This window comes from Lepidochelys kempii, chromosome 11, assembly GCF_965140265.1.
Source record: "Lepidochelys kempii isolate rLepKem1 chromosome 11, rLepKem1.hap2, whole genome shotgun sequence".
Lineage (NCBI taxonomy): Eukaryota > Metazoa > Chordata > Testudines > Cheloniidae > Lepidochelys > Lepidochelys kempii.
In genome coordinates, this window is record NC_133266.1 from 80,572,426 (window position 1) to 80,596,447 (window position 24,022).

Consider the following 24,022-nt stretch of genomic DNA (forward strand, 5'->3'; position numbering starts at 1 on the left):
GTGGGATAGTCTGGCAATGGGGGTGGGGTGGCTCAAAGGTATACCGACAAGTCCCATAGAAAGGACAGTCCCTGTGGGATGGCGGCACAGAAGCTGGAAGTTATGTCTGGCAGGTTCGTTCCACAGCAGCAGAGATTCTCCTCCAAGGATCCACTCCGGATAGCTGCTTTAGCTCCTGAGCCGGAGGCTGGTTGGTCACTGCAGATCCCATATCCCCCTTTGGCTGCCCACATCCTAGCTGTCCTCCTGGGCTCCGATTCCTTGCGGGGTTACCTCAGGATGAAGGTCTACAGAGAAAAAGGTAACTACTGCATGGTTCCCAGGGTATCAAAGAAACAGACCCCTGCAGGCCCCGGTGCAACGTCACGGGGCCCTACGCACCAGCTAGCCACACCATCGAGATACCCCATTCTCCCATCCTCTGCAGGGAGACGGACAATCCCCACCCCCCTCTGCTGCCCTGTGCCCATGATACTGTATAGCCACCCCTTCCCCTTCCCCACCCGACCCTCTGCTGCCCTGTGCCCATGACACAGTATAGCCACCCCTTCCCCTTCCCCACCCCACCCTCTGCTGCCCTGTGCCCATGACACAGTATAGCTGCCCTGTGCCCATGATACAGTACAGCCACCCCTTCCCCTTCCCCACCCCACCCAACCCTCTGCTGCCCTGAGCCCATGACACAGTATAGCCGCCCCTTCCCCTTCCCCACCCCACCCTCTGCTGCCCTGTGCCCATGATACTGTACAGCCACCCCTTCCCCTTCCCCACCCCACCCAACCCTCTGCTGCCCTGAGCCCATGACACAGTATAGCCACCCCTTCCCCTCCCCACCCCACCCTCTGCTGCCCTATGCCCATGACACAGTATAGCCGCCCCTTCCCCTTCCCCACCCCACCCCCTGCTGCCCTGAGCCCATGATACTGTATAGCCACCCCTTCCCCACCCGACCCTCTGCTGCCCTGTGCCCATGACACTGTATAGCCACCCCTTCCCCTTCCCCACCCCACCCAACCCTCTGCTGCCCTGAGCCCATGACACAGTATAGCCGCCCCTTCCTCTTCCCCTTCCCCACCCGACCCTCTGCTGCCCTGAGCCCATGACACAGTATAGCCGCCCCTTCCCCTCCCCACCCGACCCTCTGCTGCCCTGAGCCCATGACACAGTATAGCTGCCCCTTCCTCTTCCCCTTCCCCACCCGACCCTCTGCTGCCCTGAGCCCATGACACAGTATAGCCGCCCCTTCCCCTCCCCACCCGACCCTCTGCTGCCCTGTGCCCATGACACAGTATAGCCGCCCCTTCCCCTTCCCCACCCCACCCTCTGCTGCCCTGTGCCCATGACACTGTATAGCCACCCCTTCCCCACCCCACCCTCTGCTACCCTGAGCCCATGACACAGTATAGCCACCCCTTCCCCACCCCACCCCACCCTCTGCTGCCTTGTGCCCATGACACAGGAAATAAACTTGTTTGTCTTAGCGATTAACTGAGGACTGAGTGGACTTTATAAATGATCTGGAGGATGGTGTGGATTGCACTCTCAGCAAATTTGCGGATGATACTAAACTGGGAAGAGTGGTAGATACGCTGGAGGGGAGGGATAGGATACAGAAGGACCTAGACAAATTGGAGGATTGGGCCAAAAGAAATCTGATGAGGTTCAATAAGGATAAGTGCAGGGTCCTGCACTTAGGATGGAAGAATCCAGTGCACCGCTACAGACTAGGGGCCGAATGGCTAGGCAGCAGTTCTGTGGAAAAGGACCTAGGGGTGACAGTGGACGAGAAGCTGGATATGAGTCAGCAGTGTGCCCTTGTTGCCAAGAAGGCCAATGGCATTTTGGGATGTATAAGTAGGGGCATAGCGAGCAGATCGAGGGACGTGATCGTTCCCCTCTATTCGACATTGGTGAGGCCTCATCTGGAGTACTGTGTCCAGTTTTGGGCCCCACACTACAAGAAGGATGTGGATAAATTGGAGAGAGTCCAGCGAAGGGCAACAAAAATGATTAGGGGTCTGGAACACATGAGTTATGAGGAGAGGCTGAGGGAACTGGGATTGTTTAGTCTGCAGAAGAGAAGAATGAGGGGGGATTTGATAGCTGCTTTCAACTACCTGAGAGGTGGTTCCAGAGAGGATGGTTCTAGACTATTCTCAGTGGTAGAAGAGGACAGGACAAGGAATAGTGGTCTCAAGTTGCAGTGGGGGAGGTTTAGGTTGGATATTAGGAAAAACTTTTTCACTAGGAGGGTGGTGAAACACTGGAATGTGTTGCCTAGGGAGGTGGTGGAATCTCCTTCCTTAGAAGTTTTTAAGGTCAGGCTTGACAAAGCCCTGGCTGGGATGATTTAATTGGGTATGGGTCCTGCTTTTGAGCAGGGGGTTGGACTAGATGACCTCCTGAGGTCCCTTCCAACCCTGATATTCTATGATTCTATGACTTATAGGTGCTGAAGTTGTACATTGTTTTGTTTTTGGAGTGCAGTTATGTAACGAAAAACCTACATTTATAAGTTGCATTTTCATGATACAGAGATTGCACTACCATACTTTTATGAAGTGAATTGGAAAATACTATTTCTTTTATCATTTTTACAGAGCAAATATTTGTAATAAATAATAATATAAAGTGAGCACAGTACACTTTGTATTCTGTGCTGTAATTGTAATCAATATAGTTGAAAATGTAGATAAAAGAACATCCAAAATATTAAATAAATTTCAATTGGTATTCTATTGTTTAACAGTGCGATTAAAACTGTGATTAATCACAAATAATTTAAATGTGATTTAAAAAAAATTTTTTTTAGTTAATCGCGTTAGTTAACTGCGAGTAATCAACAGCCCTAATAGTAAATGTTTTTATGTTCTATGAGAATCTCTGCCCAGGGCCCTCCCTGCTGTAGTTAGTTTCCAGAGCCTGGGAAAGGGGAATGGATGAGCTCTTGTTTGAGCTACTGCAATAGGCTTTGCTGCTTCTATCTGTAAGCCTAGGATCTCCCCTGCTGGGTTGTCTCTCTCCACAGAGGATGTCATTCTGGACCCAGACACAGCTCACCCCAGTCTGACCCTTTCCAAGGACCGGAGAAGCGTGACAGCCACAAACACAAGGCTGGCTCTGGCCAATGACCCGGGGAGATTCGACGTTTACTCCTGCGTGCTGGGCTCTGATGGCTACATATCAGGGACGCATTATTGGGACATGGAGGTGGCCGACACAGGGGGCTGGGCTCTGGGTGTCACTAAGGAGTCCGCCAGCAGGAAGGGATGGTTCAATTTCAGTCCCGAGCAAGGAACCTGGGCCATCCAGCTCTCCATGGGCCAGTACCGGGAAGTCACTGCAGATTGGAGCCCGCTGGACCCGCCGCAGAGCCCCAGAATGATCCGAGTGTATTTGGACTATGAAGGTGGGGTTGTGTGCTTCTATGATGCAGACACCATGGCCCCCATCCACACCTTCACTACCTCCTTCAAGGGGAAGATCTACCCATTCTTCTGGGTCTGGTCTGTAGGGACTTCCCTTAGACTGTGTCCCCCCCGCAACTCTCCAATAACTGAGGGCACGGTCTAGAGGCTGCTGCCCTTTCTAAGGACATCAATGGACATTGGATGGTGTTTTGTCTCAGCCAGAGATTGAAGTGTGATCAGGGTAATGCGTCTGCATTTTAGCCTATGATGCAGCATCTCCCGTAAACACCTCTGTTCTGCCTGCCATGCTGCCCTTTGTGCATGGATGGGAAATGCTCCCTAATAAAACCCAAGCAGCCGCTACCTCTTCCTTCCCCTTCTTAATTGCCGTCTCTGCCACAATGCCTCCAGAACTCAGGCTGGTGATCATGGCTAGGCAGGTGATCTGCTGTGACTGACTCTTCTTTATCTTTCCTATCCTACTCTACCTCTACCTCCAGTTGAAAAGAAATACACTGGGTCCCCCTGTAGCTAGCTAAGCTGGTCCAATTCTTCCCTGTACCATGGAGAAATGAGAATTCTGGCTTAGCACAAACATTCAGTGTTTTGTTCTAGAGGGAACTGATGAAGATAAGATGGCAATGCAGGTCTTTCCTTCTAGGGGTATAGGGTATAAACTGGCAATAAATACACTGAAGCTGGAAATAAGGAGGAGGTTTCAATTCTAACCATCAAAGGAGTGAGTTTCTGGAACAGCCTCCCGACTGGAATCGGATGGGGTGGGGGGGAGCTGGGGGAAACAACCTATTCAAGGAGGGATTGTGAAAAGTTTGCGAACGAGATTATATATGGGGTTCTTTGCGATGGCACAGACTGAACTCTGTCACCCAGAAGGTCCCTTCCAGTCCTATGTCCCTAGGTGAAAAGAAACTAAGACAAGCCATGACCTTTAACACATTGGCTTCCTCCCTAATTTTCTTACCTGAGGCAAGGATGCAACCACCTGTCATGGGATAATTACATTTCTGGCGTGTTGAGACGGTATGTGTAGGGTGAGAGCAGAGATGCTGGGTAGGCCACTAGCTGTTTTTAAGAAACTACATAGGCTCATAATAGATGCTGATGGAGGCTAGAAGTAGTCCCTGTCTTCTCCTATTTTGAGCTTTTGAGAAAACATGGCATGTGGTTGCAATGGCAGATCTTTCCAGGGACCAGTCGCCCCGAGCAGGACTTTCCAGAGTGATTGAACTCACTCGCTCATTTGCACCATGCTGGGCAGGACAGGGGGTTGAGTTGCGGGAGGAGGTGAAGGCTCCGGCTGGGAGTGCGGACTCTGGTGTGGGTATGGGGATGAGGGATTTGGGGTGGAAGAGGGGGCTCCGGGCTGGGGCTGAGGGGTTCGAAGTGTGGGAGGGGGCTAGGGGCTGGGGCAGGGGGATGGGGCGTGGGAGATGGTGAGGGGTGCAGGCTCCCAGAGGTGCTTACCTCAAGCAACTCCCGGAAGCAGACGCATGTCACTCCTCCAGCTCCCAGGCGGATGTGTGGCCAGGTGACTCTGCACGGTGCCCAGTCAACAGGCACCACCCATTGGCCACTGTTCCCAGCCAATGGGAGCTGCAGAACCGACACTTGGGCAGGGGCAGCAGGCCGAGCCCCCTGGCTGTCCCTGCACGTAGGAGCTGGAGGGGTAATGCCCAACGCAGGCAGAGAGCCTGGCTTAGCCCTGCTGTGTCGCCGACTAAAGGCCGGAGCTGCCAGGGTCACTTTTTGACCAGGAGTTCCAGCTGAAAACTGGACGCCGACCTGGGAACCCAAACCCCTTTAAAAGTCCACACTGGGAAACGTGCCGGTAGTGAGTCCCTAAACGTCTGCCCTCAGTCCCTTCACTGGTTCTGCCTCTGCTAGGGCGGCCAGCTTGGGATGGGGTATTCCTGGGGGGCCCATCATGCGACACGATCTTTAATTAAAGATGAACCTTGATCCCTGGAGGCTGGCGCCCCTGGGAGCGCTGAGCGGAGCTGCCATGGAAACGTCCTCCTTCTTTTGCAAAGTACTCAGCAGACTTGTATGTTGCATGCTGTGCGGGGCGGGGGCGGGGGCGGGGCGGGATAAAAGGGATCCCGGTTAAAGTTGCTCCCCCACTGAGGGGGCGCCCCTGCCTTGCCCATTGTCTGCGCCCCCGCACGGGGGGGGGAAGCCCCGCTGGAGCCCGATCCTGCCCCCCTCCAAGCCCTTTGGCTGCATTTCCTCCGCCTGAACCATGAACCCCCCCCGCAGAGCCCGCCCCGGGCAGGTGGGAGCTGAGCGGGGGAGACACCCAGGGGCCTCGTGTCTGCGCCCCCCGCCCTGCAGCGGGCGTGTTCACCACTAGGGGGCGCAGCGTGGGCTGAGACAGAGCCTTCAGGGCTGCAGGCGGCAGCCAGAGACGTCGGCCGGTGGGCCGAGCAGCTCGGCGCTCCGCTTGTCAAGCCTGGGTCAGGCGGCGAACGGGCTGGAGGGCGGGGCTCGGCCTGGCGGCGCGCGGCGCGCAGCCGTTGCGGACCGGTGAGTGCGGCCCTTCCCCCCACCTCCCACTCACCTGCCTGAGAGCCTCCCTCACAGACCCCGCCCCGCGCCCCCGCCCGAGGAGACTCCCCCACAGAGCCCGCCCCCTGCCCCTCCCACACGGCGAGACCGCCTCCCACAGACCCTGCCCCGCCCCCTCTCCCACAGACCCCGCCCCTGCCCCTCCCACAGGGAGAGACTCCCTCCCACAGACCCTGCCCCGCCCCCATTCCCCCACAGACCCCGCCCCCTGCCCCTCCCACAGGGAGAGACTGCCTCACACAGACCCTGCCCCGCCCCCATTCCCCCACAGACCCCGCCCCCTGCCCCTCCCACAGGGAGAGACTGCCTCACACAGACCCTGCCACGCCCCCTCTCCCACAGACCCCGCCCCTGCCCCTCCCACAGGGAGAGACTCCCTCCCACAGACCCTGCCCCGCCCCCACTCCCCCACAGAGCCCGCCCCCTGCCCCTCCCACAGGGAGAGACCGCCTCCCACAGACCCTGCCCCGCCCCCTCCTGAGGAGACTCCCCCACAGACCCCGCCCCCCATGGGGAGAGACCGCCTCCTGCAGACCCTGCCCCGCCCCCACTCTCCCACACAGAGCCCGCCTTCCACCCCTCCCACAGGGAGAGACCGCCTCACACAGACCCTGCCACGCCCCCTCTCCCACACAGAGCCCGCCCCCTGCCCCTCCCACAGGGAGAGACCGCCTCACACAGACCCTGCCATGCCCCCTCTCCCACAGACCCCGCCCCCTGCCCCTCCCACAGGGAGAGACTCCCTCCCACAGACCCTGCCCCGCCCCCACTCCCCCACAGAGCCCGCCCCCTGCCCCTCCCACAGGGAGAGACTGCCTCACACAGACCCTGCCCTGCCCCCCCGCCTGATGAGACTCCCCCACAGACCCCGCCCCCCATGGGGAGAGACCGCCTCCTGCAGACCCTGCCCCCATGCGGAGAGACTGCCTCCCACAGACCCTGCCCCGCCCCCTCTTCTCCACAGACCCTGCCAGACCCCAAACATTTTTCACACCGCAATAACAATAGCGACAATAATAAGGAAATAGAAAGATTTTGCGATCCATTCAAAAGCTTCTGGTGGGTCCAGATGTGGTCCGTGGTCCACCTATTGACTGCCCCTGAGGGGCAGGGCGGGAGTGTTGGTTTAGTGGCTTCCCATAGAAACCAGGAAATCAGAGGCAAAATAGACACTCATGGCCCCCCAAAATGTGGCAATCCCCTGCGAGGTTTCCATGTGCACAAAGCTGCTTTTGTGCCACAGACGCCATCTGCACGTTCACCTGGGGGATGGGCAGGAGGGGAATGCCTGGAAAATGATGGTGGGAGCAAGTTCACAGGATGATCCCGGTCACCAGTGCAATTGAAAAGAGGGAGGGTTTTCCCAGCGTGAAGAGTCTAAGTGTCTGGCTTTGTCTACACTGACAGCGGCAGCGTTTTAATGCTATAATGCGGTCGCGGCGCCAGCACTGTAGGAAAACCACCTCCACGAGGGGCGTAGCTTCCAGCACTAGGAGCCTGTCTACACTGGCAAGTTACTGCGCTGAAACTTGCTGCGCTCGGGGGTGATTTGTCACACCCTTGAGCGAGAAAGTTTCAGCGCAGTAACTTGCCAGTGTAGACAGCCCCAAGTGTGTAGGGCCTGGGCAGTGGAATCAGGGAGTGAACTGAAGCCCATTCTGAAACCTCTTCAATGCCCTTTTCACCCTGACAGGCTGCAGAGTAACAACCAGGTTTCGCTCCAGATTCACTCCAGATTGTCACCTTTTCCCAAGGGACGGGAAATGGATTCCGTGAAGCCAGCTCAGGTAGGGGATTGTCAAGGGGTTGTGGAAGCAGGGCTTTTGCCTGACTGTGCAGTGGAAAGGGGAGGGAGCAGGATATGCAGAAGTTGGGGAGACCATTTACTGGTCATGGCAGAGGGGCCATGTACATTGGCCAGACCGGACAGTCTCTACACAAAAGAATAAATGGACACAAATCAGACGTCAAGAATTATAACATTCAAAAACCAGTAGGAGAACACTTCAGTCTCCCTGGACACTCAATTGCAGACCTAAAAGTCGCAATTCTTCAACAAAAAACCGTCAAAACCAGACTCCAATGAGAAACTGCAGCACTGGAATTAATTTGCGAACTGGATACCATTAAATTAGGCTTGAATAAAGACTGGGAGTGGATGGGTCATTACACAAACTAAAAACTATTTCCCCATGCTAATTTTTCACCTACTGTTATTGACACCTTCTTGTCAACTGTTTGAAATGGGCCATCTTGATTATCACTACAAAAGTTTTTTTTTCTCCTGCTGATAATAGCCCACCTTAATTGATTAGTCTTGTTAGAGTTGGTATGGCAACCCCCATCTTTTCTTGTTCTCTGAACATATATATCTTCCTACAGTATTTTCTACTGCATGCATCTGATGAAGTGGGTTTTAGCCCATGAAAGCTTGTGCCCAAATAAATTTTAGTCTCTAAGGTGCCACAAGTACTCCTCTTTCTTTTAGCTCTGAGGTAGTGGTGAATACTGAGCATCTGCAAATGAAGTAATTGCTTCCAAGACTAGAAAGGTATACTAGATGAGAGCCAGCATGCAGAAGGGTTTGGATTAGAAAAAAAGAGAGAGTCGATCAGGAAAAGTGGGACAGGCAGGGAAGCCGGAGAAGAGCTACTGGAAACATATTAAAAAAGGTGCTTCAGAGAGAGAGAAAGAAAAACAGAGCGGAGCAAAATTGACTGACCAGGAACTGAAAAGCAATAGCGATTAAAGAAAAATACCAAAGCATTTATAAGAGCGATTTAAAGGGATACCAATGGACTTATAAAGTAAACCTGCTATTCTTTTAATTATAGTAGAGAATAGACATAGTGTAGGATAGTATATAGGATTTGTGTTTTTGAGTTTATAAGAATGCATACATTTGTGTTACCGATTGCAAGCTAACTATGCAAACTTGAAAGCAATTTAAGAAATGCTGTCAGCAATTTGTTACAAACTGGCCATTTCTAGCAAAGTGCTTTCCTTAGAATCATTTAAACTGTATGCTGTTGCAGTTTCAATGCTTTGTAATTTGCAGTAAGGGATTTGTTTGATTCCTATTTCTAGATTAGATTGTAGGAGGCATTGTTACTTTAATAAAAGGACACTGTTGTTTAGGAAAGAATACTGCCTGTGTCAATTACTTTATCTGAAGGTTATATTGTGTCCTTTAGTATTTGCCTTAACAACCCTGGGAATTTATACCTTGGGGAGGACAGATTAAGGGAGCAACAGGCAGGTCATTACCTAGGGGCACCCAAAACCTATTTTGGGGTAACAAGTTTGCTGCCTATTCCCTGGACCTCCACACCTGCAGCACCTTCCTCAGCTGGTTACCCACCTCCCTGCCACAAGTAACCCCCCTGCATCCTCTTCATTCTGCCTCCCGTATCCCATCCACTGCTGCTTATCCTCCCCTCCTCCCGGGGCCTCTTCCAGCTACCTCCTGCCAGTTCCCCACAACACATGAATCCCTGTGTGCCCTTAAGGGTCAGTCTGCCTCCCCACCTCCCACTTACCCCCCATGCATCCTCCTGTCCAGCCCTCAGTCTGCTCCCACCCCTTCCCAAACACATCCCCTGTGACCTCCTTCATCTGCCTCCTGCCCACACTCACGCTTCCTGTCCGATCTTTGGCCTACCTTCTGCCTTCACTGCCCTGCACGCAACTTGGTCTGCCTCCTAGTGGCTGTCGCAGATCCACAAGATCCATGCTACCCCCCCAGCTTTTAAAAAGCTCCTTGGAGGATCCCCTTCAGTTGGCCAGACCCCCAAGTGGTCCCACTCTTCTATAACGGCCTCACCGCCACCAAGAACGAGGGTCTGGGCTCCAGCCTTGCTGCTTCATGCCGTGAGCTCTGCCCAGCGAGTCCCGCTGAGCCAGGGTCCTGGGCAGAGACCTGTCTGCTCTGCAAGGACCAGTTTATCTCAGCCAGGATTTGCAGTGACATCTGGCAGCCCTTTCCAAACAGAGCAGGGTTTACTACTGAGCCGGGACCCAGCATGGGGAAGCCCTGAGATTAGCAGAGAGAAGCTATGGTTAAGGTTTAGCCATAGCCCGTCCTGGCCAGGCCAGTGCAATCAGCCAGCCAAGCTGTGATGGATTCCATTACCGGCTCTGTCTCTTTGGATGTGTCTACATAGCAACTAGACACCCGCAGCTGGCCTGTGCCAGCTGACTCGGGCTATGAGGCTTAGGCTGTGGCGCTGTTCCATTGCTGTGTAGACATCTGGGCTGGAGCCCTGGCTGTAGGACCCTGTGAGGTGGGAGGGTCCCAGAGTTGGGGCTCCAGCCCAATCCTGGAAGTCTACACAGCAATGAAACAGCCCCTCAGCCAGCGCCTCATGAGCCCAAGTCAGCTGGGACAGGCCAGCAGCGGGTTTCTCTTTGCTGTGTAGACAGATTCTGTCAGTCCAAAGTGAGAGCTCCATGTCTCTCCAGAAGGCAGCACCTAACCCTGCCACCTGGCACCTTTCCCCTTTGTTTTCCAGTTGGGGCCTCAGCTCATCTTCCCAGTCCAGCCATGGGGGAGGTTGGGGGGAGTCTCCTTCCTCTGGGTCGTTGGTTGCCAGGGGTGTGTCCCAGCCACTGGGGCTCCCGCTGTCTTTTCAGATTCTCCATTGATCTGGGGGTTGGTTTCCAGCAAGCCCTTTAATGGCCCAGTCATTCCACCCCAGACAGCAAGATGACCACACCCCCCACACTCCCGGCCCCCTGCATGTCTTCTGTGCTGCTCCAGAAGAGGTGTTAACCCTCCTGCACCCACTGGGTAGCTATGCAAGGTAGAGAGGAAAACTGAGACATGCACGTAGGAATCACAGAAAATATTAAAGAAAATTTCCACTTGGTCACACGTACCCCAACACGCATCCATCTGCACCCCCCCAGCCTGCCCCCACCCCAGTGACCCTGCACTCTTCCTGGTTAAGCTCCTCCCCACACACATCCCTTTTCTTTCTATTTTTCACAAATCCTCCTTCCCCTGCCAACTGACTCCCTGTTGTCCCCCTCATCCCTCCTCAGTTTGCCACCCCAAATATATGCCCTCCTCTGCATCCCGCCCCGCCACACACACGTCCCCTGTGACCTTCCCAGTCTGCCAGCTCACCCCACACACACACGCCGTCCACTTGTTTCTTCCTCTTCCCGCCTCTAGCTCTGTACTCAGTCTGCCAACTCCAGAGCCCCAGCCACGTCCCCCCAGGAGAGCCTGGCTTCAGCCTCCGTGAAAACAATGGTAGCTGGTGGCCACCTTCGCTAGGGGAAGCCTCTCTTCCACACGTCAAATGGTGGGGAAATGGAAGACATCTTGAGTAAGGGCATCTTGGCATCAGGCTCTCCACTATCACAAAAGCAATGGCAGAGGCCAGCCATGTTGAACATGTGCGATTTCACTGCCAGGAATGCTGAGACCACACATGTCAATTCACAGATAAATACTGTGATACCCACGATAAAATTACTGGAGTCATGGTTTCACCACTGTAACAGCATGTTTTTAAGCTAATCTTTCAGAAATTAGCCCCCTCCCCATCATCCCCAAGGACTGTTCCTGCTCTCTGTGAATGTTCCCAGCTCTTTCTGCAACTGAGCTGGGGCGGGGTAGGCTGTGGCTGGGACAGCAGGTTGTAAGTGGGGGATGCTTGTTATTGATACAGATGCCAGTGACCTTTGAGGAAGTGGCTGTATATTTCACCCAGGGGGAATGGGCCTTGCTGGACTCGGGTCAGAGAGCCCTCTACAGGGACGTCATGCAGGAGAATTACAGGAATGTGACCTCGCTGGGTAAGGATTCCTGTCCCCTTGGTGTTAGAAACTGGGCATCTTTGATGTGCCCAGGTCGGCTTCTCCCCAGGGTTCTTCCCTGATCCCTTAGATTTCAAGGGAATCAGTCCCATAGTCCCAGGCTGAGTAGGGTTAGGAAGGTGTAAAGAGTTTGCACAGTGATGCTGTACCAGAGTCATAAAATCCCCCAGTGAGTGGAGATCCCAGAATCCCTTTCTGCCCTCCCCAAAGGCTCTCCAGGAACACTTCCCATCCCTTTGGTTTATACAAGGGCACCCATCCACCCAGCACACTGGAAATAGCTGTCTGAGAACAACGGTAAAACTCAGCTCTCACTTCATTTCTTTTCCCGGGGCAGGTTTTCCAATTCCCAAGCCCAGCATGATCTCCCAGCTGGACCGAGGGGAAGAGCCATGGGTGTCCAATGTCCAGGGGTCCCAGGTTAGAGAGATCCTGAGAAACATCCCCAGAGGTGAGAAATTGGTTAAACGCATGTGGAAACCGTCCGTCATTGACTTACAGTGCTGGGATTCCCACGCAGGCCCTCTGAGCTCCTCCGATTCTAACTCAATGCCCCCAGGTCAGGACTGTGCCTGGCATGTGTCGTGTCCTGCTGGCAGACGTAATTCATGGCTTTCCACTCACTCTGACAGACTCCTGACAGTAGCTCCCTGCCCCCTGAGTGTTCAGATGGGATGTGGAGGCAAAATTGGCTGTTCTCCTTCCAGGTGTGTGAGAGCTGAGTGACCTATAGCCAGAGAGTTTTCCCTGGTGGTTCCTGTCAGTTTGCCATGCATGTCTTCATGTATCCAGGCAAAGGAATAAAAGGTGGAGACACCCAGCACCCAGACAGCTCCTTCTCACCTGCAGTGGCTGGTGGTCAGAGCTCTCCATCGGCTGTTGTTCACGGGTTTCCTTCTTTCTTCCGAGGAGACTTTTTTCTGTAAATAGTTCTAGTAACTTATTGTGCACCCATGTTTTTCCCACTAGAGATTTGGTTCTTTCTTATTTTATAAAGTTGTTTTTTCTTGTTTTTCTCTGCGGCTCTATTACCTGGTACCTAGGGGCTTGGTTATGTCAAACTCTCCTAGAATTCAGCACTGTCTCACTTGCAGGGTGTCTAATCCACTGAACAACCCTCACACTCGGTGAGGGGCACATTAGAGACAAATGCTCTATTTGTAGATCCTTCAAGAAAAGAACACAAAAATATAGGGACATAAGGTGGAGTGTGCTGTACATCTCTTCTCAGACCTCAGTCATCTGGAGTCCAGTACTTTGTCCTAGGCCAGGAGTTTTCCTATGGATCTTTGTTCCCCTTATCTCACCATATCCTGTAAGAGCTGTAAGTCAGTCTCACAGCAAGACTTCACTTATAAATCAAAGACCTTTTCTTCTTCAGAACTGGACCCTGGGAGCTGAAAAGCCTCAGCAGAGTCCCCATGAGAACTCTCAGGTAACAAGGTTAGAGAGCAGGTAGAGATTAGCTGTTGCCCAGTGCTGACAGTCAATCAGAGCAGGAAATCCAGCCATTGACTCCAGGACCAGAGCATGTTTCCTTGAGAATGGCTCTGACAATGTGATAAAGGCATCAACTTCAGTACTGCCAGAAACATTATTGTGACCCACGACACCTGATGCTCATGCAATGTCATGAGATTTGCTCTGTCTGTGGGTGCAGGATTCCCCTTTGGTGCAACAAGGTCCAACTCTGACTACTCATAGGGACAGCCTTTATTACAGTTGGAGATGCCCTCATCACTGGCTAGAACATGTGTAGGACCAATACCATCAGCCATGGCATTCTCGGCCTCTTCAAAGCCTCCAGTACCGGTTTCTTCTACACAGATTGTTCCTATATGACTCAAGCCATCAGTACCAACATTAAAACCTACCGCCAAGAGGCACAGATCCAGAGGCTGTACTCTGGTGAGTCCTCCTAGTATCACACCACCGATGGCCACCGACTGCCCATATTCATTATCAGATTCAGAAGAAGAACCCTATATCTTGTTCTAGAGAGGGAGATCTGGATTCTCTCCATTACATTTTTTGGTGACAAAATAGAGCATTCAGTGGAGATACCACAACGGTAGATCTAGACATAGATCTCAATGATGTTGCCGATAAACCCCGTGTCATATGAGTGCATGCAATAGCTGTACTAGAGCCTATGCAGCATCCCTCCAACCTCTGGGCTGGCTTCTCCAGACTGTTTTTTAAGAGAGTTTTGTGTGGGCGGGAGTTGAGTAAGGGGTAAGACTCACCTTATAACTCAGGCTAATTGTGCAGAGAAGACACACTCTGCCAATAAGATTTGTGAAAAAAATAACTAGTCTTTTTTCTCAAGTTACGGTGCCAACAACCCTGAGATTAGAGATTAGCATTGTCTCCTCCCCAGGATCTCCCTTTGAGCCTATGGCTTTTGTCCTCTTCAGTACTTAGAATCATAGAATCATAGAATATCAGGGTTGGAAGAGACCTCAGGAGGTCATCAAGTCCAACCCCCTGCTCAAAGCAGGACCAACACCCACAAAATCATGGGTGGCCACTCATGCAGTCCCGGAAAACAGGACATTCTGGTACTTCCCAGAATGTCATGAGCCTGTTCTTGCTGACATGACCCCACCCCACCAGTGTGACTTCTCATGCATGGTGTGTGTGAGCTCACTGCACGTGGGGGGTGGAATTTTTAAGAACACGCCACCCCACACTCACCAGCATGCAAGGACACACTGTCAGGGGTAGAGCGATGCACTCTTCAGTATGGCATCTCCTGTCTGATACGGGACAAAACCAGTTTTGTCTGAGTACTGGATGGGGAAGTGCTCTAGAAAAGCAGGGCTATCTGGTTCAATACCAGACCAGTGGCCTGCCTGATTTATCAGCTAAGATCACCTTTCCAGTGGCAGTTACTTCTACTAGAAGGGTTTGGAAACCACAAGCATGAATTTCATATCACTCCCCCCACCCCTTGGTGTACTCTTTTTATAAGAATAAAGTTGCTTTAAGGCTTCATCCACAGTTCTTCATCAAAGGCGGTTACCGATTTCCATCTCAATCAAACCATCTTTTTCCCTCCCTTTCCCCCCAAACCATGTTCACGTAAGGTTGAGGAGAAACATTTGCTGGATGTCTGCTGGCCCTTGCATTTTATCTGGACAGGACAAAACAGTTTCAGTCTTTGCCACAATTCTTTGTTTCCTGTATGGAGAGAATGAGAGGACAGGAGGTTCCCATACGGTGAATTTCTGGGAGGATCACCTCTCATTCACTACAAGTTATGATCTTGCAAAGTTAAAACCTCCTTCCAAGCTGACAGCATCTTGTGTGAGAGCCTCGGCAGCTTTCCTACAGGATATTTCCATCCCAGATAACTGCAGGACAGCAACCTGGTCTTCAATTCACACTGTTCCCAAGCACGGTGCCCCTTCAGCCACTTCCAGAGACTGTGCTAGCTTTGGAAATTCTGAAAAGCAATTACAGAACAGCTAGACTTCAAACCCTTCTCCATAGAACACTGTTTGGGAGTCACCTGAAGTGGACTAGGCATACAGAATCACTCAAAGAAAAAAAATACATACCTGTACTGGTTGTTTTCCAGGGCATCTTGCACATATCTATTCCAGCACCGGCCCTGCTCCCTTCTCCTTCAGAGTCCATTAGGACAGGATCCTGGTGGGAGGGATAGCTCAGTGGTTTGAGCATTGGCCTGCTAAACCCAGGGTTGTGAGTTCAGTCCTTGAGGAGGCCATTTAGGGATCTGGAGCAAAAATTAGGGATTGGTCCTGCTTTGAGCAGAGGGTTGGACTAGATGACCTCCTGAGGTCCCTTCCAACCCTGATATTCTATGATTCTATGGTGCAAATGAACTGAGATGGTGCAGGGGGAGCTCTGTCCTTCATGTCCTCACCTGGATGCATGAGGGCATGTATGGCACATGTGCCACCCCAGTGGGTACCACTACAGAAACTCTCCAATTACAGTGCATTCAGCATTCACACCCATAAATTGGAATAGACATGAAATGGAACAGACATGTGCAACATTTTGAAAACATCAAATACAGTGCATGTAGGTAGCTGATTTTCCCCTTCTCTCTTTCTTCATGGAAAGGTTTTGGGTGGGAGGGGGCGGGATTCAACTCCTGATTTGTCATTGTTCCCAGCAATTATTTTGGTTTGTTTCCCCACTTTCCTGTTCTCCTTTTCTGACCTCACGTTCCCCCAGCACAGGGACTGACTCCTGTCCGGATTCTCTCTCTGTCCCAGCAGGCAATGAGACTGTGAGTGAGAGCAATGAAGAGAATCCTTGTCCCACAGGTCCTGAGCGAATGGAACCAAAGGGCACATTGCCTGGAAAGTGTGAAGGGGATGATTCACAGAGTCCTGGGCAGGCCAGAGAAACTCAGTGCAGGCCAGAGAAGCAGCAGGGAAACCCCCCAGGGAAGACATTGGATGAATCCACTCACCGAGGGGGACGTTTGGAAGATCCCACTGTGGCCACGATCCAGGCGAGAACCTGCACTAAGGAGAAGCGGTTTGAATGTGCTGAGTGCAGGAAATGCTTCAGTTCTGGATCACACCTTATTAGACATCAGAGATCTCACACGGGAGAGACCCCCTATAACTGCCCTGAGTGTGGGAAACAATTCAATGACCAATCAAACCTTATTAGACATCAGCGAACCCACACAGGAGAGAGACCCCATAAGTGCCCTGACTGTGGGAAATGCTTCAGTCAGAGATCAGGCCTTATTGTACATCAGAGAATCCACACAGGAGAGAAATGCCATAAATGCCCTGACTGTGGACAAACCTTCACTCAGAGTGCACATGTAACTCGACATCAAAGGATTCACACGGGCGAGAGACCCTATGGATGCCCAGAGTGTGGAGAAAGCTTTGCTTGTACCTCAGACCTGATTATACACCTGAGAGTCCACACGGGAGAAAAACCCTATAGCTGCCCCGACTGTGGACAAAGCTTCACTCAGAGTCATCACCTTACTGACCATCGGAGAATCCACACAGGAGAGAGACCCTATATCTGCCCCGACTGTGGGAAAAGCTTCAGACAAAAATCTGGTTTCAATGTCCATCGGAGAAGGCACACAGGAGAGTGCCCCTATCAGTGTTCTGTCTGTGAGGAAAGGTACAAGACCAAGACTTCCTTAATATTCCACATGAAACTCCACATAGACTAGTGCCGGCCATTTCCCCTCCTCCTCTCTCTGTATCTGTAGCGATCGGAGGAACGGGGGGATAATAAACAGTTGCCCAATGCCCTAGGGAGCCAAGTGGCACCACTGTTGACGTGTGTGCTGGGTGTCTCAGGAAGATGGAGGCACCGGGAGCTTGACATTATTATTACAGTATTGCATTATTCTCTGACCTTCTCCCATTCCTTCCCAGCGCTCTGTGTCCCAGGGAGACTTTTACCGAGCCAAAGGGTTCAGCTGGGTTTCCTGTTTTCAGCCAGGGGCTCAGTTCACATTGTTGCACTCTGGGATTATTCTGGAAATTGCCGCCCTGGGAGGCATTTTCTCCCTGTTTCTGCATGGTGGAGATGAGGAGAGGTCTGAAATTTCTGGAAATTCGGATGTCTGTGGAGTCTTTATGGCTCATTGAATTATTTTCTCACTATTAATTATGTGTTTTTTATCCCCAAATAAGATGCAAATAAAACTTTTCTGGCAAATCCCATTTTCCTGAGCAGCCTGGGAATTTCAATGGTTCTTGAGCTCTGGGAGGGGGAGAGGCCAAGTGTCCCAGACTGGGCGAGTTGTTTGCCTCAGCAGGAATCACTCATTCCCCCATGTTCAGCCCTTTCACTGATGTCCCAGCCCATCCAGCCTTAGAAGTGGGAATGCAGGTACATCTATATCTTTGCTCTTGCAGCTCTACTGGCCTCTGAGCTTGATCTTTGGGTCTTGCCTTCCCCTCCACAAGGGTTCAGGTGTACTCTGGTAAGCTTATGAGCATGCATGAAGGCTCGTTCATTGTTTTCAGTATGTTTTCTCTGGAGTTCTTTTACGTGAAGACTAAAATAGGGTTGTATAGCAGGAACTGTGTGGTGACACGTAACTGCTGACAGTCACTGTTTTCAGTCTCTGAAGAGACACTGTTTTCAGTCTCTGAAGAGACAGCAAGCAGGTGCCCTGGGGCAGACTGTCTGAGCTGGGAATAACACAGGGAAGGCAGGGAGCTTTGCAGCCTGGAAATACTCCACACAGAAATGTAATGCCTGCGGAGCAGAAGCCTGAGATAGGTCCCCTGGCTGCATAGACAGCTAGTGCCTCCCTAGACGGGGCGGGGCACAATCTAAAGGGGAGGAGGACATGTGACCACCCCATGTGTCTCCCCTGCACAGTGCCACCCCCCGCCCCACCCTGCATGCAGCCTCGGGTCACAGCTCTCTTCCTGCCTGACATTACCTGAGGGGAAGGGAGTTTACTCTCTTTCCTTCTCTCACAGCGCCTCCCCACCACACATTTGGCCACTCTCCCTGCAAGCTGGGTGGGAACGAGGATGGAGCCACTTCTGCCTGAGAGAGCCTGGCTGGGAGGCAGCAGCGGCCCGTTTCCTGCCCAGGCTCAGCAGCCGGGGACAGGGGGCAAGCTAAGCTCAAGCTCCCCCCTCCCAGCAGCTAATTGGGGGCAATGCCAAACAGCTGATAGGTGGCACTGCCATCGGCAGCTTGGGGGAGGGTGGAGACCAGTGAGCAGCCAGTGGGGGCCTTGTGGGGATGGGAACAGGTGGAGTGAAGGCAGGGCCCTAGGAGATGGGCCCTCAGTGCAGAGAGAAGGTGGAGCACCCGGGTGTGGGGGAAGTAAAAGTCAGCATCTTTGCTTAGCCTGTCTGGATTGAGGGGGGCACCCTCAACTGAAATGAACTTGCTAAACCAGAGGCTTGAAGGCTGGACCCCTGTGAAAATAAGAGGGGGTGGGGACAGGTGTCCCTGCCAGAAGGTGTTGGCTCTCTCTCTGAGTCCCAGGCATGGTTTAACCTGCCTCTCCCCACGGTTCAAAGATAGAGCTAAGTAGGGCTCCATTTTTTTAAGTGCTCACTAAAGCTGAAATCACTGGTTGTGGGACAGCATTTCTGCCCAGCATGCTTCAGCAGTGAAGTTCCCCCCCTCAAGAGCTGATAATCACTGAGAGCTGAAAGTCACTAATAGCTGGGGGTGGGGGGAACTTCAAGAGGCTGACTTGGAGAGGTCACAGTAGAGAAGCAAGTGGCAGCAGAAGGTGACAGTGTGCAATGCAGCAGCTGGTAGAGTGGCCAGTGGAGTGGAACGGCAACTGGCGGGGCGGCCAGCCAGAGCAAGTGCTCAGAGGGCAGCGCAAGCAAGGTGCCTTCTCCCCACACCCCCAGGTGGGAGGTGACCTCACACAGATGCACTTCTTCACTCTGGGTCCTCACTGACCAAGGACAACCACTGTGAGTAGGGTGTGGTGAGGGAGTAGTGGGGGGCATGGTAAAGGAACTTTTGGTTGTAGAACTCAAGAACCTGAGGCAGAAGACTCTGCTCCATGGACTCTGGGGTCAGCGTCCTGCTCACAATTTCATGAGTATGAATCCTGTTTGCAGCATTTTCCCTGATTAATGTCAAGTGACTTCCCTCCTTTCAGTAAAAGTTTCTTTTCTACACTGAGACTCTGGGGAAGGATTGCCTCTAAGAGGTGCCCAGAGATAGTGTGTAATTTTCCCAGTTACTGGATGGGGGCTTGAGCCTGTTCTGTGTTCTGTTGTTGAAAGGGAACCTCTAGATATTGAATTGGCCTGGTTGCTGCTGACTGCACATGGCAGAAGGGTTACACATACATTAGTTTATTTTTTAGCTGCCTAGTGTCACTCTCTTATGGGCAGGTGAAGCATCAGATTATGCAGTTTTTCACTGGTACATTTTAGACAGGCCTAAATGTTTCCACTCCATGGCTTCTGAGAATACGGATGGCAGCGTATGAATATGAGCTCTCAAGGGATATTTTCTCATATTTCCACGGGACACACATAGCTCAGGTATTTCATCTTGTCCCAAAGAATGAACAATCAGCTTGTCCACACATTCATCAGGAACTTAATATCCATATCGGTGAAACATAACTTCATCTGTATCAATCACTCTTCAAAAACATGTCTTCCTTACCAGAGGATCCGCCTTTGGCGAAAGATACCTTCTTTGTGGATCCATTTGTATTGATCATAACTCCAGTCATCTTTTCTAACCTTTTGCCTTTCATCGTTGTACAGGAACAGCTTTCCATTTTGGGGTTTAGGGGCTGGGAGAGTCTGTGACGGGATCCCTGGGGTGCAACCTGGAAATAGGGTATCACTGTGCCCCCTTAACTCTCCAGCCTGGGCTGTCTCTCACAATGCTTTGCTAGTGACAACCAGCAGACACCTCCATACGCTGTTACTCAGCACAAAAGCATGTGGAGCCCCACACCCAGCTAGATTGCATGAATACCCCAAAGCCACTCACAAATCACACAGAGAAAGGCACCAGCCAATTACCCCCCAGCTTTGCACATCACAGCTGTACCGTCCTGCCCTGCTCAAAAGCCTGACCGGTGTATTTTGTATTTTGTATTTATTTTGTGGTCCGTGCCTTCCTCGATGTGGAGAGGATATGCAAAAACATTTGTAAACCTTTGTAAGCTGAGGTTTCCCAAGCTCTTCAAGCAAAATACATGGTTTTAGGTAATGTATAAAACAGATTTATTAGCTACAGAAAGATAGATTTTAAGTGATTATAAGTGATAGGCATAAAAAGGTTGGAGATCGTTACCAAAGAAAGTAGAAGATAAATGCACAATCTAAATCTTAAACCTTATTACACCAGGCAGTATTTACAGCAGCAATTTTCCTCACGCCTCTGGATGTTACAGTTCATAATACACAGGTTTCCTTCTTTCACCTAGACCAGTCTCCGTAGGTGAAGTTGTTGTGTTCTCAGTGTTCCTGTTGATTCCAGAGTTGGCGGGGGGAGCAAGACCAAGACACAATGCCACTGTCCCTCAGTTTATATTCTCAGTCCATGTGCATGGGTCGGCAATGTGTCTGTACACTGAGACAGGTGTCCACCATAAAAATGTTTAGGTCTGTGGGCTCAGGGCAGGAGGGAGCTGGGGTGGGAGAGGCTGCATGGCACAGCCGGGTTCTGGGAGGGAGTTTGAGTCCGGGAGGAAACTCGGGGTGGGGGCTTGGGGAGGCTTGGGGTGCCGCATGGGGGGTGCTCATCTCTGGCAGCTCAAGAAGCTGCCTGACCCCGTCCCTGCTGCTGTAACTGGTGGGAGTGGCAGAGGCACAGCCGGACGGCTCTGCACGCTGTCTCTGTCCCCGCTCCCCAAGTGCTGACTCCATAGCTCCCAGCCCATTGGCTAGGCTGCCGGGAACTGTGGCCAATGGGAGCTGCGGGAGGCGGCACCTGCAGATGGAGGCAGTGTTCATGACCTTCACAGAGTTGCCTGGCCAAGCCTCCGCCAGCAAAAGCAGGCACGGCACGGGTTGCTGCTTGTGGGGAGCTGCTGGAGGTGAGTGCTCCCCCCACCCCATCCAGCACCACGCCCCCTCCCCCGCACCCCAACCCCCTGCCCCTGTCTGTTTTGGAGAAGGGAGGTTGAAAGCATGTATGGGGGCAGGCACTTTGTCTAGTGGAGTAAGTGTCTGTTCAGCTTGGGGAAGGGTATCAAAATCTGAGTTGCCAACTCTCATGGTTTTATCACAAGCCTTGTAATATTTGGTGTTTTAAGCACTTGGTTAGACAATACTGGAATCTGGTTATTAGACTATAAATTGCTGAGGGCAGGGAGCCTCCTCCTGGTCCTAGACCCAAACTCCCTCCCAGAGCCTGCGCCCCCCCCCACTTTCAACCCCCCCCACCCCCCCGCACAAAGGACTTCAGTGTAGCTGTGGTGGTGAGGTACATTCAAAACCGCTAAAGTGAGTTGAATTTATGATTATTATTGTTATTATTAGCTAGCTAGCTAGGTTACTGGGGTTTTTCAGTGTGGAAAATTGTGTGCTATTTTGCGGGTTGAATGACTGAATGACATAACCACTCTCCAATGTCTGTCACTAAGTCCAGTGATTTTGTCAAGGGTCCATCGTGCAACATGGTGGTGCCGACCCCTGTTCATGTGCCTAGAAGACACTTGCCCAGACATATCCCAGATCAGCCATGAACGAGTAAACCCCCATTGTGCAGGCTTGTGCAACTGAGCCATAAAGTTGATTAGTGGCTGATTAACACCCACCTGGCAGTAGAGATTCTCGAACTTACAACGTGTTTCAGTACCAACCATACAGCAAAAACTCATAACTGCATACACATTAATGATATGCATAATGGGGCAGACCAATGAGTTTCAGTAGATCATGACTTCTCATACGATACCTTACATGGCATGTTTTTTATGAAATATCACAGCCATTTATGTATAATGAATATGGGGGTTACAGGGTGCTATTTTGAGGTACATCATGTCACAGAGTCCAGTGCTTCTTCATAGAATATAAGGGTTGGAAGGGACCTCATCCAGTCCCACCCCCTGCCCAATCCCCAATTTTTGCCCCAGATCCCTTAATGGCTCCCTTAAGGATTGAACTCACAACCTTGGGTTTAGCAGGCCAATGCTCAAACCACTGAGCTATCCCTCCTCCCCTCTTTCTTTTGGTGAAAGTGGTCCCCATTTATTCATATAAACTAATCTACTCATGCTGGAGAAAATAAAAACTAAACCATGTATTTTACTACAGTTGTGCACTTTATGAACTGCAGGTTTCATTAAAGCTTCCTCAAAGCTTTGCACAAATCATGCTTTGCACAGTGAAGAGTCAGACATGCTGCCGGCTGGACAGCTGTCAAGAGGCAACCGATCATAGAGCAGGGTGAGTAAAAGGGAATACTGTATTGCAATTACGTGGCACTCACTACCAGCTGAACTATTGGCAGCCACAAAAGGGACCTAGAAATTGAGAGGCCTATTCTGGAGCTCTTTACTCCACATATCAGTTGCGCCCGTGGGATTTCCATACCCGCTCCGTGGCTTTGTGCATTTTTGATACCGACTGAAAGCTGCAAGCCGGCGGGAAATGCCAGGGCTCCATACTTCAGGGGAGCACAGATGAAAATACTGGGTAAACAGCAAACTGTAGTCAAGAATTAGTTCTAGAAGAGAAATGGTTTCAGGAATGGAACGAGCCTTCAGATTCTTTCTCTCATGCATGATCTTGAGCTTGCCAGAATTTTTCACTGACTAAACGGTACCAACCAAAAGCAGGTGCAAATTTTCTGCATGATCAGAAATAGTGGTAAACATTGCCTAAATCTGGTACAGTATCATGATGGACGTGTAGCTCATGTCTGTGTGTGGAAGAGAAACAAGGACATTTATGCCTCAACAAAATTACCATCTCCCCCCCCTCCCCCCCCACACACCCCCTACCAAAACTCCCTCTCTGAAGTTGTTACAATTTGTCTCATGTGATGGAAAACCTGCCAGAGTTAGACTCAGAGGAAAAGGGTGGGAGTTATACTTTGATGGATTTCTTTTTTGATTGGGAGAGTAAAGTTTCCATCTCTCCCTGAGCAGTGACTTCCTAAGTTGCAGACACTAGGGAGATGGCTGAAAGACAAATCTAAATGGTGGTTCTAGCAACGTCACTCTCTCCCACCGCCACTCTCACTGGCCCACTGGAAGCAGTCACTTTGCCCCCACAGCTCCCTCCATATAAGCAGTGCAGCTGGCTGGAGAAGAAAATGCACATTCTCCTGGGTCTGTGCCTGTGCCCTTCTCCCCACACACTTAGCTCACCTTTGCACGTATCCTTCCCGAGAGCAGGAAAATGAAAGGAGGCAGTTGATTCCACTGCCCCCTTACCTGTGCTCCACCTGTCCACATGGGTTGCAGCATTCTTATTCTGCACAGGCAAGGAGTAACCTCTCTCTGCCGGACCCAGTGAGCCTTACCATGGCATCTACTGGGGGCAGCCAGAACAGCAGTCCTACCCTAGCAGCTGAGCGCTTTCAACAGTGGCGTCTAGCGGCAGCATCAGCTATAGCTCAGCCAGGCGCCGGAGCTGCCGGGCCAAACAAAAAATTTAAATGTCACCCTGCCTGGTGCATGCCTACGCCTCCTTAGGGAGGTGGGCCCCACAGCTTGAGAACTTCTGCCCTGCTCCCTTCAAGGGCACCAAGAGACACCAGCTTTCCTT

General features: G+C 51.7%; 1 protein-coding gene across 13 annotated transcripts in view; it reads left to right on the top strand.

Annotated features, from left to right (window-relative positions):
* Positions 1-24,022, top strand: part of LOC140895982 (uncharacterized) — an 83,487-nt gene that overhangs the window by 52,796 nt on the left and 6,669 nt on the right. For 5 of the 13 annotated variants that reach the window (XR_012154410.1, XR_012154407.1, XR_012154409.1 and 2 more), the window contains exons 3-8: positions 7,690-7,783; positions 11,675-11,801; positions 12,160-12,273; positions 16,073-16,955; positions 17,702-20,506; positions 22,587-22,696. Coding sequence is in view for 7 of the 13 variants with exons in the window: in XM_073307017.1 (XP_073163118.1) it covers positions 7,690-7,783; positions 11,675-11,801; positions 12,160-12,273; positions 16,073-16,955; positions 17,702-17,717 (1,234 nt within the window). In the remaining 6 variants the exon portion in view is untranslated. Of the gene's footprint in view, positions 1-7,689; positions 7,784-11,674; positions 11,802-12,159; positions 12,274-16,072; positions 16,956-17,701; positions 20,917-22,586; positions 22,697-24,022 lie in introns of those variants that run through there. The other 8 variants (XM_073307014.1, XM_073307013.1, XM_073307012.1 and 5 more) reach the window with 6 other exon arrangements.